General features: G+C 39.4%; 1 protein-coding gene across 2 annotated transcripts in view; it reads left to right on the top strand.

Annotated features, from left to right (window-relative positions):
• The window catches only part of NSMCE2 (NSE2 SUMO ligase component of SMC5/6 complex), a 138,681-nt gene that overhangs the window by 58,081 nt on the left and 61,719 nt on the right, over positions 1 to 18,881 (top strand). For both annotated transcript variants that reach the window (XM_075743337.1, XM_075743336.1), the window contains one exon: positions 8,953 to 9,106. In XM_075743337.1, the coding sequence (XP_075599452.1) occupies positions 8,953 to 9,106 (154 nt within the window). The remainder of the gene's footprint in view (positions 1 to 8,952; positions 9,107 to 18,881) is intronic.

The following is an 18,881-nucleotide window of genomic DNA, read 5'->3' as shown; positions in this document are numbered from 1 at the left end:
CCTGATGCATTTGCTGAATCAACCTTGCTAAAACAGATGCACCATCTGCCCTACAGTTTCTAACATGCTGTTAAAACAAAGCAACATTTTTATAAGAATAGTTATTTTTGCTGTTATAGGCCTTAATCTGTGCTCAGGCAAAACTACATATAACAAGATGTTGTATATCTCTAGTGCACCAAAATTAGCTTGCATATATTTGTGGCAGAACTTTAAAGTACATAGAGAAGAAGGTATTAGTAAATTTATGTACTTGCTCCTCCACTGTGTCTTGAATCATATTTTTTAGGTGTTTTCATAAATGTCTCCTAAATACTGTAGAATTTTTTGCTTTCTTGTATTCATACTTCATATATTGAAAACCTACAGAGAAACAAGATGAAGACAGACTTCTGTTTGGTTGAAATCATTAAGAAAATTCAGTCCAACCCTCACGGCAAACCACAGGCAGTTGGGCTTTCAGAAATGCTGAAGGGATTGAGGTGCTAAATATCCATTAACTTTCTTCACTTTGGGAAAACCTTACCTCTAATGCTCACATTTATTGCCGTCTTTATGAGTTTTACAGTATTGGTAGCAAGTAATTTCAATACTGGTATTTCAGTAAGATCCCCTTTCATTGCTTCTTTTTACCCCTTTGCACGTTGCAAAGCAGTGCACAAGGCGTCTTGGAAAGAAACAAAAAGATGTTCACAGTCTTGTTTCTACCATAGTGGGTAACTGAGGAAAATCCAAAGAGTGGGGTTTTTTTTCTGTTAAAACGTGCTCAGAGTAAAGCATTTTACCTGAGGTGAAACTTCTAACAGATGGGAAACCCAAGAAATGCTGTTCAGGCTTTAAACTTTGCATTTGCGCCCAGACAATTTTGTTTCTTCACCTGGTGCTCATTTACTTTAATCCCACTCTGTAGATATGGCTCCTTTCTAAACAGGAGAACGAAAGCAAACAGGGTGGGCCGAAGTCCATTTCTGGCCTTACCAAAATGACTCTGATGTGCCAAGACTTGCGAGGAGTTCGTTTGGATATACCCCAGTAAGCCAGCAGCAGCGCATCCACTCCGTGCTTACTTTATAAAAGTATAACGCCTCCAGCTGCGTTCAAAGTGGGGAAAAGAAGCTATGGAAGGTACTGAGAATTCCATTATGGGGGACACCTTAGCTACAACCACCATGTTGATGTGCTGCTTTTGAACCATGGCAACCCTGCCTCACCTTCAGACTGTTACTCTGGCAGAGTTTTGGGATATTTGAAACGTGCTGACAGTCATTTTCTGTTGTGCTGGCCCGGTTTAATAGGCAGTATGTGTCATAAGTATGGGTCAGCCCTCATAAATATGCCTTTCTTGGCATTTCACAATTGTCTGTGAAGGTGTTGCTCAACCGGAGTCCCAGCCCTGCAGCCACGATGTGTAGAGGTGTTGGATCTCCTGAATCAGATGTGGGCCCTTAGGCAGTTCTGACTGCAGCAGAGCTGTGTTCAAACTAGCGCAGCTCCTGCTGCTCAATGATTATATCCTTTTTGACTGCCCTTGCAGATGTTTCCAAGAGCTGTGTTTTATTTGTGCATCAACAAATGATCTGATATTTGCTAAGGGTTTGAATCCAGCCATTGAAGGATAATAAATGACTGTTTAGGTTGAGCTGAAATTTTGCAGCCTGATTCAGTTACAGTGGTGACTCACTTAGAGTTGGTTCTCACATGATTCACAAAGTGTATGGGTGACTCAACCCACAAATTTACTTAGCTCCCATGTTATTTTCCCTCTCAGTGAAAAAAAAAATGGTTATAATAAATAATCACAGCAAACTTTGACTTACCCTGAGGTAAAATAAATGTGCGTGTTGAAAGGCTGCATATTTGTAATAATAAATTATTTAGTGAGGTAAGGATGAAATAATAGGACATAGGAATCGTTAAACAAGAAAGAAATGTGACGTACATTTTTGGTTGATTTTGTTGCATAGCAGATGTAAATAAAGGAAGAATAGTGATTTTTATCTGATGGAGATGCTCAGAGAGGCTGTTTTGACAGTGTCCGTACTTATTGCTATAGCCAGCCAATTCTTGGCATTTGTTCTTTGAAATAAGTAGTTTTAGACATGTCCATGTCTGGGTCAGACATTTTAAAGTGATGTCAATTCAGAAAGTGTGAGATACCTAGGTTCTGAAAACTGGGTCTTTGTAGGATGTCTTAGGCACTGGTCACCCCAAATCCTGAAGTACCTGAAGTTGTCTCTCAAACATTTTGACTGAGTTCCTTTACAATATCAAATTCACAGAGACAAGAAATTCTGTCCCAACAGGAGCTATAAGATACTAAGTTTTTCTTCAAAAGATGCAGCTGCTATCAGTGTTCTGTAAGTGTATGCCCAGGCGCATGGCTGTAGTGTCAATACAGTCTAAATTACTATGAGTTTAGAGTTAGCTGGAGACATCAGCGTGTCCTTTTTCAGGTTTCCCAAAAGGATATAAATATCTAGGTAACTACATACCTCTGAACTTCTTAGCACGGAGTGACTGACTAATCACCCTCCCTTTCATAAATGAAACAAGAAGGAATCTGGAAAATGAAGAAATTCTGCCATGTCAGCTGACTTGGTCATTAAAAAGGTCATTAGCAAGCAGGAATGTTTTTTTACCTCACAAATACCAAATGTCAATAATATCCATAAATTAAACATTTAAGTTTGTATTTTGTAGGGATTAAATTACAGGGAACAAATAACGTGTGCTTTGAAAGATAAAGGTGAGAATTCTGAATTCTTTGGAAAGATAGTTCTTTTGCACATTGTGTCACTGGTTTGAGGAAACCTCAACATGGTTCAGGTATGGCAAGGAATTTCTGAGAAATAAAATGCATGGCAATGGTAAACTCCCCAAAACCAAGGGACATAAACAAGTAGCCCTGAGAAAGGGTACCTAGGAACAGCAACAGCATTAAAAATGTGCAGCTAAAGGACTTCTGTGCTAGAGAGAGAAGAAAGAAAAGGCTAAAAAATAACCATGGAGTGTCACATGCTGAACCACTGCGATGCAAAGTCCAGCGGAGCATTTTTGTGGTACGCAGAATGCCGCTCTTTTATCACGAAGTTTGCCAAGCAGCCACAAACTGTTGCAGGCCTCTTTGTAGACAGTGAACCAAACGAACATGTTAATTTAAACTTTCCCTCAGCTAAAGGAGAAGGTAAAAGGATGGCTTTGTGCTCAAAGCACAGAATCGGGATTTATTTATTCTTGGTTCTGCCACAGTCTCCTTGTGCAACCTTAGGCCAAGTTATTAATCTCTTCATGCCCACAGTCTCCCCATTTGCGAACTACAGTCGATGGTACATATGTCACAATGGGCGTTTGAGGCTAAATTCTTGAATGTTTGTAAAGTGTTTTGGGATGTAATACTGGGAAGGACAAATTGCTAAATGCTGCAATGCTGCATGCAGAGTTATGTTAATTAGCGCCTTTTTAGACACTGATCCCTTACTGTATGTAGACCAATACCGCAAGCTGGTCCGATTTTATACTATGGTACCTTTGATCTCACTGGGTCTGGGATTGGTCTGGAACAGAATAATTTATTACCCATTTGGTGATTATGGTAATTGATGAAATAAAAATTCCCCAGACTGCCCCTTAGAATACCCTGAGTTTACTATTACCTTAGGCTGTGCAGGCTGGCCTTTCAAAAAGCCTGATTTTTGGACGCGTAGTCTAACGGTTTATGCATGGACTAGACACACAACTGGTGAAAGAATCTACCAAAGGAAGGCTCATCCTTACAGCTAGATACTGGCAGAAGTCAAAGACCTGCCATGAACTGGCTCATTACATAAGCATTGCCCATCAAACGCAGTAACCTCTTTGCACATATCAGCTGTGACCAGGTGGTGTGGTGTGTTGCCATGAGCAAATGTATCTTTCGATAGGTAAACCACAGCTACGTTTTTCTAAACAATTATTTTTTTAGTGTTTCTAAATGTGTTTTCCTATCAGCACTGCTGGTAGATCATGTATGGAGCATCATTAATTATCATGTATAACTTGTCTGTTCTCCCTCTTATTGCTGAGCTCCCACGTAAGTACCCATGTGGTTCTTTGCTGCTATGGGACTGTCACAGCAGATGCTTTTGCTTTTTCTATTGCTGTAAACAAGCTGTTGTGACTGATACTTCTTTTTACCATATGTCCCGAACACTCCCAGTTCATAGTTATATGTCATTTCCAGGATGCTTTGTAGGGTGTGTATGCCTCCACCCCATTTCAAAATCAATGTAACTCTCAATGGATTGACTAATGAGTGCAAGGTGTTACTTAGCATGCTGGTTTTGGCTGACAGTGCTGCTAAACGAACAGTTGTTTGCTTAACGTGTCTTTCATGGTTCCCATATGAAGTAACTTTTACTGACAAATTGAACATGCCAATGGCTTCAGGTTTGCCATTAAGCATTTAGCTGACATGCTGCTGAGACCAAAAGGAAGTATGACCCCAACTTGTTGCCCTGAAGATTGATCATTTTGCCTTGTCCCTTAGCCATATCCTATGTTCGTATTGTCCTCGTACATTTTGTTTTGCTGATCTCATCATCCCTACATCCATCAAGAATCTGTAGAGTAGGGGCGGGTGGTGAGAACTAAAGATAACTCTAATGTACCTGTAAGGGTGTTATGCTGATGCAGTCTATAAGATGTTGCAATTCTGTCCCACCATGAGGAACTAGGACCGATGTCACATTTTCTTTCATTTGTTTTCATTTACATTGTTGGGTTAGACCATTCTCAACCCTCTTCATGGGATAGGATATGCAGCACCAAAGAGAAATTGCTTGTGCACAGCAAACATATTTAGTTGTTATTAGAGTGGGTGGACATGCCTTATTATTCACCTGTGACGTGTTGACCTTCCAGAAGGTCTACCTGGCATTTCAGTAATAGCATACGTGATGGTACAGTATTGAGTGTGGTCAGGAGTGGTGTCTCTACTAATCATTTTAATGAAAGCAATCATCTGGAGGTGAACAGAAACTGAATTTAAACTGTAAATGTGAAAGAAGTTAAAGTAAAGGAAAGAGCATTCTTTGACCATCTCTCTCATTTGACTCTTTCGGTTTCTATATTAGATGGTTGAGCCTACGTCGTATGTGCTGCATTGCTGGACTGGCTTCACAGCGTCATATACTGCTATTGGGAATGTAGCTGGTGTGAAAGACTTTTTTGTTTTCTTGATAACTGGTAGAATTGTTACCGTTGGCTTTAGCAAATAGCATGCCAGCTTTTACTTTGTAGATATATGGTGTGATTATAGGTACGTAGCCAAGGGAGGGTTTTGTATAATTGTTCTCTTGAGGTTAGTACAGATGTCTACATGCAAATTTTTGTAGCTCCACAGTGGCAGGGGGAAGGCTTATTCGTGTGCATATAATGCAGCTTCTCAAACATCTGTCCTTTTTGCTAACATAACATTCTAAGTTACAGTTCCTGCTCTTTTGCTCCTCATATGTGTAAAGGCCTTTACTTCTGGAAGTTGTAGTTGAGAGAGCCACTATTTGAACTAACATTGGCAGGGTCCTTCACTCTGGGGGAAGGATTGAAGATGTTATATTGGTGAGTTTCTGTACGCAAATCTTCCATGAGTCAAGAAAAAGATAAAAAGAGCCTGATGCAACTATACAAATGTGTAACATAGTCCCTGTGGAGAGGAGAAGATTATTGACATTGTCTTTGCTAAAGATGGGTGTCTGTAATGAATATCCACATAATTTCTTTTACTCTTTGCATGAGTATCAGCAACTTAGAGGCACTTTGGTGGGGTTTTTTTAGTATGCACAGCTGGATCTTCTATATGGTATCTGGCCATAGTGCTCTCATTCACGATGAGGGCAGGTCTTAGTGACAGGTTGTTATTTGGGCTATACTTGTGAGTGTGGTCCTGTGTTTATATATTATTTTTACATTAAAGAGAGAATGTCTGTGAAAACAGCCTGATGGAGTTGTTGCAGAAAGGAGCATGTTTGCACTACATGTCGTCCAAATCAAATCATTATCTTATAATGTGTTGGATTTTAAATGTATTTTGATTTAGTAACTGCTTTCTCATGCTTGCATACACCTGATGGTCAAGTTTTTTCTCCAGCTGAGTACTGAACGATGTTGGTTTTGCTTATGATGGACCTTCTTTTGCAGCAGTTTGCTGTGATGCTGACACAGGCAAATAATTTGAGTGCATACGATTGCCCCCATTGCCCTGGGCACAGGATGTTCTGTCTTCCTTTGCTCCTTTTGTCAGGCTTCATAGGATAAGGACTGTACGCTACTGCTTGGCTTTATGCAGCAGTCTGAGCATCTATGATGACATAGTGTTGGTCTTTCATAGTCACGGTGCTCCTTTGGTACCATGGTATTCCTGAGTTTTTCCTCTTCACAGCTGGATGTTGTAGTAGGCAATCTTTTATCTCCAGGTGCCTTTAAAAACTACATGCTATCACCTGGCAGTGCATGATATTTTCCTATTTTTCTTCTTGCCATAACTCGCATCTGCCTACAGTAAATGTGCCAAACTGGCTTTACTCTTGGAAGGAATAATAGATTTATAGATTGCTTTGCTTTGATTAAAAGGAAAGTAAAGTTTTCTTGGCTATGTAGCATTTTATATATCTGCAAAATCCATTTTTACATGAACATTTATTATTTCTTTGGCTCTTGAAATAAAATATATTGCATAGGATTTCCAAGGTCTCTGTAAACTCTGGAACCTGTAAATGATTTGATGAAGTGAACCATTTTTTTCTCAGTAGGCTCTTTTCCTGTCTTTCACAATTGTGGTGGGTTGACCCTGGCTGGGGGCCAGGTGCCCACCAGAGCCGCTCTATCACTGTCCATCCTTCACTAGACAGGGGAGAAAAAGTATAACAAAAAGCTTGTGGGTCGAGATAAGGACAGGGAGAGATCACTCACTAATTATCGTCACGAGCAAAACAGACTGAACTTAGAGAGGGAATTCATCTAATTTATTACTAAGCAAAACAGAGTAGAGGAATGAGAAATAAAATCAACTCTTAAAACACCTCCCCCCACCCCTCCCATCTTCCCGGGCTCAATTTCACTCCCAGCTTCAACCTCCTCCCCCCTCAGCAGCACAGGGGGACGGGGAATGGGGGGTACGGTCAGTTCATCACACGTTGTTTCTGCTGCTTCTTCATCCTCAGGGGGAGGACTCCTCTCATCATTCCCCTGCTCCAGCATGGAGTCCCTCTCACGGGAGACAGTCCTTCACGAACTTCTCCAGGGTGGTCTCTCCCATGGGGTGCAGACCTTCAGGAGCAAACTGCTCCAGCGTGGGTCCCCCACAGGGTCACAAGTCCTGCCAGCAACCTGCGCTGGCGTGGGCTCCTCTCTCCACGGATCCACAGGTCCTGCCAGGAGCTTGCTCCAGCACGGGCTTCCCATGGGGTCACAGCCTCCTTCAGGTGCCTCCACCTGTTCCGGCGTGGGGTCCTCCATGGGCTGCAGGTGGAATCTCTACACCCCCTCATCCTTCCTCCATGGGCTGCAGGGGGACAGCCTGCTTCACCATGGTCTTCTCCAGGGGCTGCAGGGGGATCTCTGCTCCGGCGCCTGGAGCACCTCCTGCCCTTCCTTCTGCACTGACCTTGGTGTCTGCAGAGTTTCTTACCTCTTCTCACTCCTCTCTCTGGCTGCAAAAGTTCTAACTGTTTTTTTCCTTCTTAAATAATGTTATCACAGAGGCACGGACTGGCTTGGCCTTGGCCAGCGGCGGGTCCATCTTGGAGCCGGCTGGCATTGGCTCTGTCAGACACAGGGGAAGCTTCTGGCAGCTTCTCACAGAAGCCCCCCCTGTAGCCCCCCCCGCTACCAAAACCTTGCCATGCAAACCCAACACAACAATGAATAGTACCATGGTCCAGTGAGAGGCAGAATTTAATGTTTGTGGTAGGGGAAGAGTGGCTCAGCAGAAATGATGTTACCTTCTTTTTTTTCAAATTGGCATGTTTTGCCATACATTTGAGATAGAAAGAGCCTTCTTCTGGTTCAGAAAATGCTTACCATTAAGGATTTGACAGATGTCTGCCTTCTTTCAGAGTTTGTGCTGTTGCTGATCATGATTGCATAGCACAGTCCCCACCACCTGTAAGCTAGTTCTTAGGAAGACCTGTCAAAGGTACAGTTCCCTAGAATTTAATGTTGGCTTGAGAAACAGAAGGGAAAACCCTAATTTTTTTGGGGGGGGATTCCCAAAGTGCTTTTTGCATTCTTGGAATATCTTACTATTGCCTATGTGATGACTTCCCTTTTATTTCTAGTCATTTATTCTTCAGATCATTCCAGATGCAATTACTGTAAGCAAGTGCTTTTCAAGAAACTGTGTTTTTTCCTGCCTGTACAGCATAATACTTCTTCTTCACACAGCACAAATAAATGGAGGTGGTTTCCTTTTACATTAGCTCTCTCTACTGCTTTTGCTGGTGTTATCACACTAATCATGCTTGTAGATCGTAAGCTTCTGTAAAGCTGACTCAGAAATGGTGAGAGGGTGGAGGTTTGTGGAAAACTCTTCTTCTCACTTTTTGTACAGAGTTGTATTGTTTGGTTTCATTGGTTTCATCCACGTTCAGTGTTATGCTGGTCCCTGTTAACATGTTGACCTTTACCACTCATGGAAGTAAATTTGACTGCAAGGTTCAGTTCTCCCTACTGTTAACTGTTAAGGAGAAATACCCTGTATGTGGCAGCTGAGTTAAATGACACCGAGAAGTTGATCTCTACATTTCTTAGTTACTTTTGCTGAAATAAGTAACTACCTGGAGGTTATGGTTTCAGAGCAGGAAATCTGACTGTAGTCAAAAGAAACTGAGATTACGGTCATGAATTTTTTCTTGATATCTTTTGTCTTGTATTAAAATGTGTCATAATGAATAACATTCTATTTCTTATTCCTTACAGATAAAACGAGAAAAACCAGAAAATATACCAGATTTAAAATCTTTAGTAAAAGAAAAATTTACTGCACTGGAGAGCAAGAACAGTGACTCAGATTTGCAAAAGAATGAAAAATATTTATATTTTAAGGATCAGCTTAAAGAGATGAGAAAACAATGTAAGTCTTATTTTAAAAAAATAGATTCTTTGAATGCTAAATGCTAAGATGTGACTAACTGCCTTAAAATATAGAACTGCCAGTTACGGCTCAAACTGAGGTGAGTGTTCTTATTTTAAAACTTATTAAAATTGCTATCTGTGTAGAAAAAAGCCAGTGTAATTACCTTGGCAGTCTTATTTAGACTCCCACAGTTCCCGCCGTGTGAATACAAATATCATGAAAATGTTGCTTCACATCTTTTTTTTTGGTAAGGTGGGCTTTTTCATTTGAAGACTTTTTCATTTTTTTTCTTAATTGATAGGATCTTCTAAGAGGATTAGGTAAGCTGTTTTCATTTGTCACTTAAACAAATTGCTCCTGTTTCACAACTTAGGATGTGTTGCAACTCTAAGAGGACCTTTGCTTTAATCGTAGAACTATATTGTTGGAAAATGCTTACTGTGTGTGTTCTCAGGCTTACAGCTTCCATTCACGCACCATGTAACACTGCAACTTATTAAAATCTGTTTTTCTTAATTCACGTGATTTATCAAGTGTTAAAATTTTAAGTTGTTTGTGCTTGAATTACCAGAAAAGTTGGAGTGAACAGTTCTAGTATGTATGCAACACAACAAAATTGTATGCTTTTATTGCCCTGCACATATAGCAGTCATTAAAAAATATCACTCTGATTACTGTTGCCGGGAAAGTTCATGGGCTGTAACACTATTTGTGCTGTTCTTCCCCAATCATTATTATGTTTTGAAATCATATTATTCTGCTTGCTGTCCCTTGACCCCTGTACCTATTGCCTCCCACCCAACATTTTGATTTCAACATAAACTGGTATCTCAGGAACTTCAGGAGTCATAGATTAATGATTTATACCATTGGAAAATGATATTCTGGATGCTCTCCTGTAGCTCTCCTTGAGTTTTGTTTTTTTGGAGCCCTATCCAAAACCCGCTGAAACTAGCGGAAAGAATTTTCCCGCTGACTTCACTGGACTTTGGATTACTTCCCTATAGAGATTCATGAAGTGTGAGGACATGCTTGACAAGGTGAATTTTAGATCTGATATCTCAAGACTCCCTAGGATTAGAGCTTGAGGGCTTAATATATTTGTTTCCCATCTTTATGGGTTTTACGATTTTGGATTTGAGTATTAGCACTGATCTCTGAGTTTAATAGGCTCTTGGCACTACTCTAAGAATAAAAATACCAAGTTACAGACCACAAAAGTGTAATTTTCACTCCCTACATAACCATAAAATTATTACTGCCCCACCATTATGTTGTAATTCCTAATTTCCAGGTGTTTGTAACTGAGAAGATAAAATCTTGATAACTGACTTTGGACTTACTTTCCACCCTGGAATTGCCTGAGGAAGGGGTGTATGCCCTAGTAACACATTCAGCTCAGGCTATGGGACTGAGTTCTAACTGGCAGACCTGTTGAAAAAAACCCAAGTTAAATGTGCACAATAAGAGTTATTCTTAAAAACAAAACCAAACAAAAAACAAAACGAGGGCATGATTCTGCTACTACTGCCTGAAATCCAGATTTGTCATCTTAGCCACTTGGACTCTTGTTTTGGTTGTACGTAGAGGTCAGAGTGCCCAAAATGAAATGCGTGATGATGTTGGATGGACTGCTGTGTTCAGTACGTGGACTATTGATCAGCTGGGTCAGCTTGGGTTTTGTAGAATTCATGCTGGTTTTGATGAGGTAAATCCATCACATTTGCTCTTATTGCAGTATTTAAGGCAATTTAAAAGGTTGAATGGAAAATCCTTAGTTAGCCTTCACAGTCTTGGATGCAATATAATGAATGTGCATTCAAATAAACAGTTTGGTTCAGCCCATCTTCTTTTGAAATGGCTAACTAAATGCCACCTCAGATCTGCAGATAGGGAAGATATGGAAAATTTGAACTTAAATCTTTCAAAACAAGCACAATTCTGTTGCCTTGAACATCCATCAGTGTTGTCTTTTCTGCCTAAATAATCTATTGATCCACCATAAAGCCACTTCCCTACTTTTTACTTTCCTCTTCAAAAGGCTCTTTTACCAGGAAGGCTCCCAGAAATTCTTGAGTTATAATGGGTGACTGAAGATCAGTGGAGTCTGCTTATATTCACATATGTAAATTTGCTTCTATATGATACAGTGACCTGGAACCAGTGAGACTGTCCAGTTTCTCTATTTGTTGTAGTTATATGTTCTTCTTACCATTACCCTTATCCTCCCTCTCTCCTTTTGTGTGTTTTTCTCACTCATGGCTAGCCTTTAAAAAGACCCACAGAACTGAATATCACAAATTTATTCACAAGCTTAAAAATAACAGATACCCACATTCTTACAGGATCAGAGCCTCTCGTCTTTGCATCTTTGTGAGAGGCTAAACTGACAGGTGTACTCCATCTGGTACAAAAAGTCTCTTCTCATTGTTGGGCTCTACATAGGAAATTACTATGCTGAGATGTACAATTGAGCACTGTCAATATTACCTAAAATATCACATATGCCATGTAGAATGTAGTGTTTCTGTACAGAAAGAGTGTGCTCAGAGGCAGGAGTTTCTGGGTTGCAATACCAGCTGAACTGAAGATTCATGAAATCTCTGGAGGAATCTGCTAGTTTCATTAAACTGGTGATTTACCTTACAGCACACCGTGTGTGCATATTGGTTTATTTTTCTTTTATAAGGAGAACACCTGTTAAATATTCAGCAGCCATGCTTAAGTCAAGTCATCCATGTGTTCTTTAGCTTCTCCAGTATGAGTTGTGATTTTAAAAGCATGAGTCCTGCAATACAAGTCCATAATACAGCATATCATAACGTCTCTGCAAATTATGGGGCACACTTTAAAACTACTTGATATGACTTAGGTATATCGATAACTTCATCAAAAGCTACATGGCTAATATTTTGTTTTCAACTCTTAGTCTTGCCAGGTTTGGGCACAACTTAGTGTGTAACTCCTGGCCTGTTTTGAGCACACATACACAGTACGGTCCAATTTTTAGCTCTTTCCTGGGATTTGGTTTTATTGCTAAATCAGATAAAATACCAAAACTCGAGCCAAGTTTTCTCAGAGGAGCTTTCCTGGAGTTTTCTTCTGTCCCAGCCTTTTCTGTCTCAAAGGAGCAGATGGGGTAGATGCTAAAATGGTTTGCCTTCCAGGATGAGTTCCCATTAATCATTATGCATCTTTTGTGCAGTTTGACATTTGTTTAGCTGAACGAGAAAACGTTCTATTCTAATGTTGTCTTGCTACTTAGAAATTAGGATTAGAAAGAGAAAAACTTTCTTGACACAAAGTTTTTAGGTACGGTGCAGAGTGTGAAGCAGTTAAATATAACCTTATTTTAACAGAAAATTAAGAAAGCGAATACATTTTCTCTCTTGACACTTGCTGCCACAGTGATGAACGGGAGCTGCATGGCTGTTCCCTGCCCTGACAGATGACACGCAGTGTGGTAGGTAGCTCTAATTCTCAGGGAGGAGAACAGTGCTGTATCACCTCCAGATTGTCCTCGCTTCTGCGGGAAGGAGACCTCTTAGCTTTGAACTTTAGCAGCAGCTAAGGTGCAGAAATGAAATTGAGAAAGTGCATCTTGTGGCAGTAAGAATGATATGCCTCAGAGCAGTTTCTGTTCTGCTCATCTTTCAGACAGTTTGCAGGCATTTTCCCTCAATCTGTGAGCCTTTATTATGCAGCTACTTTAGCTGGAATTTGTGCAAAATGATGCAAAATCTCCACCTCTGATGATATGTGTCAAAACACTGTCAGACAGGTTTTATGTGAACAGCAAGTGATTTTTCTGAAGTCTGTTTTCAGAACTATCTTACATTCCTAAATTCCCACTTCTTATTTTTAAAGGAAAACATTTTCATTTTTTTACTCAAACCTGCTTAGAACGTAAGCAGTAGAAAAGAAGTGTTGATTATTGTTTTAGTTTTTTATTTTTTTTAAACCATTTTTATACCCCAAAATGGCTACATTATCTTTTCCAAATAATTTAGCACTTGGAGCAGATCTTCACTAAATCTGGAAATATCAGAAAGTTCTAAATGATTGCGTGTGTGGTTTGTAATGAAATATTTTTGTGACCTTAACCCTATGTGAGTGATACTCTCTTTACACATGAGGGTCCTGGATCTGCAGAGTGCTTAGTGATCTCCTTTTGATTAAGTGAAATGCTTGAGCAAGTTGCTTAAATTAAATTGCATGAGTAGATCCTTTGAAATGAGTGAGATTGCTGGCATGTTTCACTTCCTTATTAGAGTGTAACCACAGCACAGAACCTTGCAGGACTGAGCCCATAGGAACTAAAAGTCATGATTACTGCAGGAATACTTTGCATTTTGTATCTTCTGTAAATTTAAAATCCCACCTTCTGTTTAAAGTTGTATTACCAAGTCTTTTTATTTCATGCCAATGTGTGTGTGTGTGTATATATATATATATATGTATCAAAGGCATCTTCTGGCACAGAGTATGAGAATTTTGTCTTTACAAAATGAAAGTAAGATCTATCTTTAATCTCTGTCTATCAGTTAAATTTTGGATATTCTGTGAAAAGAGCTAATCAGAAGGCATGATCTCCACTCCTGTGACCCTAGCTACCACTGCTGTATTTGCTGAAGGTTATTTAGTTTCACATTCGGTGCACAAAGGATGACAGGTTTCATAGCCCTTTTATAGCTGCCGATAACACGCTCTTTGGAATCCTTGATAACTATGGTCTGTACGAACACCCAGCAGATGCATGCTTCAGTAGTCAGTTTGTAGAAGGTGTTAAGATTTGAGTGAATGACAATATTGCTGGTTACGCCAAACACTTTAAGGAGTGAATTTGGCAAATGTAGGAAAGATAATATTTTTTAATAGGGAACAAATCATTTTGAGATGCAATAGTAGTTTAGGCAACTTTTTGTCATAGGAAACCAGTCATAGTAATGTAGTTTGGAAAAGTAGCAACACTGCAGTTGTAAAGCTCTTCCTTTCCCTCTCCACTGAAGAAAAAAAGTCTGAGAGGTTTTGAAAGGAAAAAGTATGTAGCATGATTTAACATTTTGCTAGGACAGATTTATAGTCGTTATCAATAAGCAAATATTTTGAATGGAGAAGATTTTAATATTTAATGTTCAAGTAAATGCCATTATGCCCTGTTGATGCATGTATTTTAAATCATGCGTATGCTGAGAAATAAGGATGTTAAAAAAAGTTATTTTAGATGCAGTTTGGGGTAGAAGAAATGACACCGTGAAAGGAATTCTCCTTAAATTCATAAAACAATCTCTCTGGAAATTCCAGGAAAGACTAAAGTCTTTGATTTGCTTTTAGTAGGATAAGAAAACAAGCTGCAGCAAGACACTGTGTAGTATAATGTTTGACAAGTTTCATCCAATTAATCCTCACACCATCACACTGAGGTAGGCAAGTTAATTTTATTCCTCACCATAAAACAGAGGTGAAACTTGAGTAAATAGTTGAAGTTACTTGTGTGGAGTCACATAACTGATTCGCAGATCTTGGTTTCTCTTCAGTTGTACCTAACGCCTTAGTTGGTCTATTTTCATCTTTACACTTAGCTGTGTTGGCAGAAGATCAGCTGAAAAATAAAGTTAGTGTATTTTTCTTTGTATTTTTAATATAAAATAATAATTTAAAATCCCTTTACTGACTAATTATGGGAAAAAACTTCAGCACATAACTTGAAAATTCTAACCGAAAGTGGGATTGGTGTTATGACAGTTCAGTGGTGCGTGTGGGATATGCACTTTTCATTTACCTAAAATCCCTTATAGACAGCCCGTTGACTAGCAAAGAAATGAAAGATGATCTAGCACTTCGGAAGGTCCTTTGAAGTTTAGGAGACCTCAATTTAGTTCTTTGCTTTGTTACAGTCATCTTGTATTAGATCAAGTCATTTAGATTCAGAACAGGTCACTGGGAGTTAGGTGCCTAAAATCTTTGTGGGTCTGAACCTTATGCCTATGTCTGAAGTTCAGCCGTATACTGATCGTGTTTGTGGACTGCGCAAGGAGAAACTAATGAACATGGACTGGCTCATATTCATGCTGCTCCGGGCTAGTACCCGATGGAGGAAAGTAGCCACGTCCACTCTGCACTTCAAAACACTTGATTGCCCTGCTTCTCTTGTGGCACTAAAACATCATTATTATTATTTTTTGTTATTTTTTTCAGTTCAAAGAGCTGGAAATAAGAACATAACAGTGTTTTAGTCTGCCAGAGTAATGTCTTCATGACACGATGCTGAGGGAGCAAATTGCAGCCCCTGAGGAGTGACAAGAATATATTTAGAGGCATTTGTGTGAGTGAGATCTGACTTTTGGGTAGTGTTAAAGGACTGCCCTGACAGAGAAACTTGGCGTGGTTTTGTCCTTTTGGGACTGTCCTGTCTGGATATTTTCTGAGAGATCTAGTTGGCTTGCTCAGGAGTGAGCTAGCCCACTTGTAGTTTTGAAGGATTAGGAGATCAGGGCCTGGGAATGAAATGGAATGAGTTAAAGTGATGATGATTATGTCTGACATACAAACCCTCTATTTCACGGAGTTCTTGGAGAGAGAAACAAGCTAGATAAACAGGACGCTCAAATACTATAGTAATGGGAGTTGTACAGTACCTAAGATGACTATGCAAATTGCAAAATTACCATCACAGCTAGTGCCCTTGCTAGTTTCCAAAGAAGGACCAACTCTAGAATGAATGAAACAGTCAGAACTTTTCTTTTACAATCTGGGATGATTTTTCCGGGTCAAAATTTAGCTTTGTTGATAGGATAACAGGCAGAAGCTTGCATTAACAGTAATTCTGTTAGTGAATTAATGAAGAACAGCAATTGCTAGTGGATCTGGTGAGGGTTTCTTTGATGAAATGATTGCCTTTCTAATGTGATTGATCAAAATAAGAAGTTTCTTGCTTTGGCATTTAGAGCTCTGATGTGGAATTCATAGTTAAAATGAAAAAGGAATACACCCACTCTCTCAAACAGCCCTGCTCCATTGTGAGTAACCTGGAGTATAGGAGACCTGAGTTTCAGTCTCAGCCATATAAAATCAGAACCAGACTGATGCTGGACCTACTGGGTCGTTGACCTGTAGCTCTGGAACCAGTCTCCCTCTCTCTCTCTGTAAAAATGGAAACAAGTGCAGGAGGAAATACTGAGAGGCACTGACCCTTTAGCCCTATGGTAAAGGCACTCAGCTGAGGGAGGTATCCAAATCAGAAAAAGCATCAGATGTAGGTCTCTGCTGTTATAAATATCTGCCCTTCCAATCAGTGAGTACTTGAGGGTAAACTCTTTTTATCTCTTTCTGTGTCATTCATCTGATCTACACATGTATTTTTAAAAGATCTACATTTTATTATGTTGCAAAAGTCTTTGCAAGATATGTAATTCTTGCTTTTATATCAGCTTCAGATCAGAACTGAGTATATAAAATCGAGAAAGGAAATGGAGTGTTGCATAGAAATAATATTTTATTATTATTATACACTTAGGAATAATACTTTGGGTAATTTATTGTTACTGCCATGGGATAATTCGCTCTTTAAGTGAGCATTTTGATGGCTACCAGCATGGCATTTTTACTGTTTGTAAGAACGTACAGGTCAGGAAGGGAGCTTCTGAATGCTGGTTCCATTCCCTTGATGTTGCGGTCCATCACATTATCTAATAAAATGCCAACTTAAAATACATTAATTTTTTCCTCTTTACTTCTATTGGAAGAGTGATGAAAAATCTTAGAACCTTGCTCAGGTGGTGAGAAATTTTCAGGCGAAGCAAGTCTGTGACCAAGTTTTTGCTCATTTGGTCTTGTGCCAGCACTGCATGCTGGTTTATATAGATTTCCTCCCTCAATGGTTTAGTTCAATTCAGTCAGCTCCTGTATTTCTTGACTCTATGGTAATCCATTTGTGCAGTGTGAAAATTTATAACATCTCATGTCTTGTGAGCATATTTGAACTCATCAGAAATGTTTTATAAATTTCAGATGAGTAAGAAACGTAGAGATAGATGCTAAAGCTTGCCTGTATCTGAAATTCTGAAAACTTCAATAGATGGATTATACCATATGGAAGAAGTGCTTTCTGGTAATAAAACATGACCAATTTCACTAAGAGTTCTCATTCATGTCTTTTATAGTATAATAATACAGACTATGTTTCTTGTAAAAATCTGAGCAGTGAAAATGCAAGGACTGCCTCTGCCAGCTCAGTACAATTTTACTTGCCATTATGTCTTTTGCATCCTATTCAGACAAATTTAAAAGATAGAGAATGGAGGAATTCCATTCTTGTGCCATGAGCTTACAGCTTAAACTTCAAGTGTGATTGCAGGAAAACAGGTGAAGAACAGTCCAAGGAGAAGAAAGCAAAGGAAGAGGAAAGGGAGAGCATTGCAGTCTTACAGTTGCTCAATTGAGATGTTCTTATTTTGAAGTTAGGATATTGAGGAGGAAGGAGGAAAATAAAGCTCAGTGGAGCTTTAAATTTAGGGAACTTTGTTTTATTTACTCATTTTTTCTGTTACTTGAGTGTTTATCTTACTCCTGGAGGGGCAGTAGGTTTTGGTTTTTTTACCCTTCCTATATGTTCATTTTATTAATTTATATGTGGGACTTTGTGCCACCGGTATGCACAGGGATCAAAGGAAATACTTCAAGTAGAACTCTACTCCAACTAATGCATGTGGATTGAGTGCCAGCACAAAAAGTGTTTGAGGAAGAACAGGGAAGTAGATCTGAGATAATGCTGACTAAATAATAATCCATCAGTGCATATCACACTGCATGGTAACTTCAGAGTTAGAGAAAAGAAAACACTTGGTGTTTTTATGGTTCCTGAAACTAGTGTGTCTTTCAGAAGAGCTGCAGGTTGAGCTAGATCTTGGTTTGGTTTGTGTCAGCGTAGCTTCTGGAATTAATGCAATTTCCCTGATTTATACCTACAACATACAGTAACATGCAAACTAGTAATCTGCAGCAAGATTAATAAACATCCTCTAATTCCTTATCAGAAGTTCACGTGCATTGGATGCTTACTATAATTTTTTATATCCATATTGTTTCATTTCCTTCACAAAAGCCATAGGCACCAATAACCTCACAGTAAAGCATAATTTCTTTCCAGCTTGAATTTTATGCCATTAAATCTACTGGACATCTTCTTCACCTCAAACCTGTTAAATAAATTGAGCTGAAATGGAGGAAGAAAGCTAGAGAAGCGCTTAAGGACTGCAAAACTCATCTGTTAGGTTTGTGGACCTCAGACTGGATGCCAGAGTCCAGAGTTAAATGCCTTGGCTCAACAAGGAGGGTTAGTGCACGTCGCCGTGAACGACTTTGTTCAGTGACGAATCCCTTCTGTCAGCATAGCGTGCTTTACATCTCTACGTCAATCACAGTGTTGCATAAGATGAATAAAACCGTGCCAACTATAAAGTAATGCAAAGGGCTTTTACTGTGAGACTGAGCACACATGCTTATATTATGTAGCTGGAGAGGAAATGGACCATGGCTCTAATTTGTGGATTTGGGAATTTCAGGTGCTCAAACAATTATTGATGTTATCAAGGAGGTGAAGTGGTAATTGTGTGTACTGTCTCTTAGGGTAACCTAAGATATGTTGCTTTCAGTCACCATTAGCACAAAGTCAAAGAAGTCAAACACCTCGATGGCATTTACACTTACTCTAAAACAGGCTTGGAGCATTCAGATGTTCTGTCACAACTGAGGAGTGGTTTAAGTTGTCATC

The sequence above is a fragment of the Balearica regulorum genome, chromosome 2 (assembly GCF_011004875.1).
Source record: "Balearica regulorum gibbericeps isolate bBalReg1 chromosome 2, bBalReg1.pri, whole genome shotgun sequence".
Taxonomy (NCBI): Eukaryota; Metazoa; Chordata; class Aves; order Gruiformes; family Gruidae; genus Balearica; species Balearica regulorum.
This window is presented reverse-complemented; position numbering and strand designations above follow the sequence as displayed.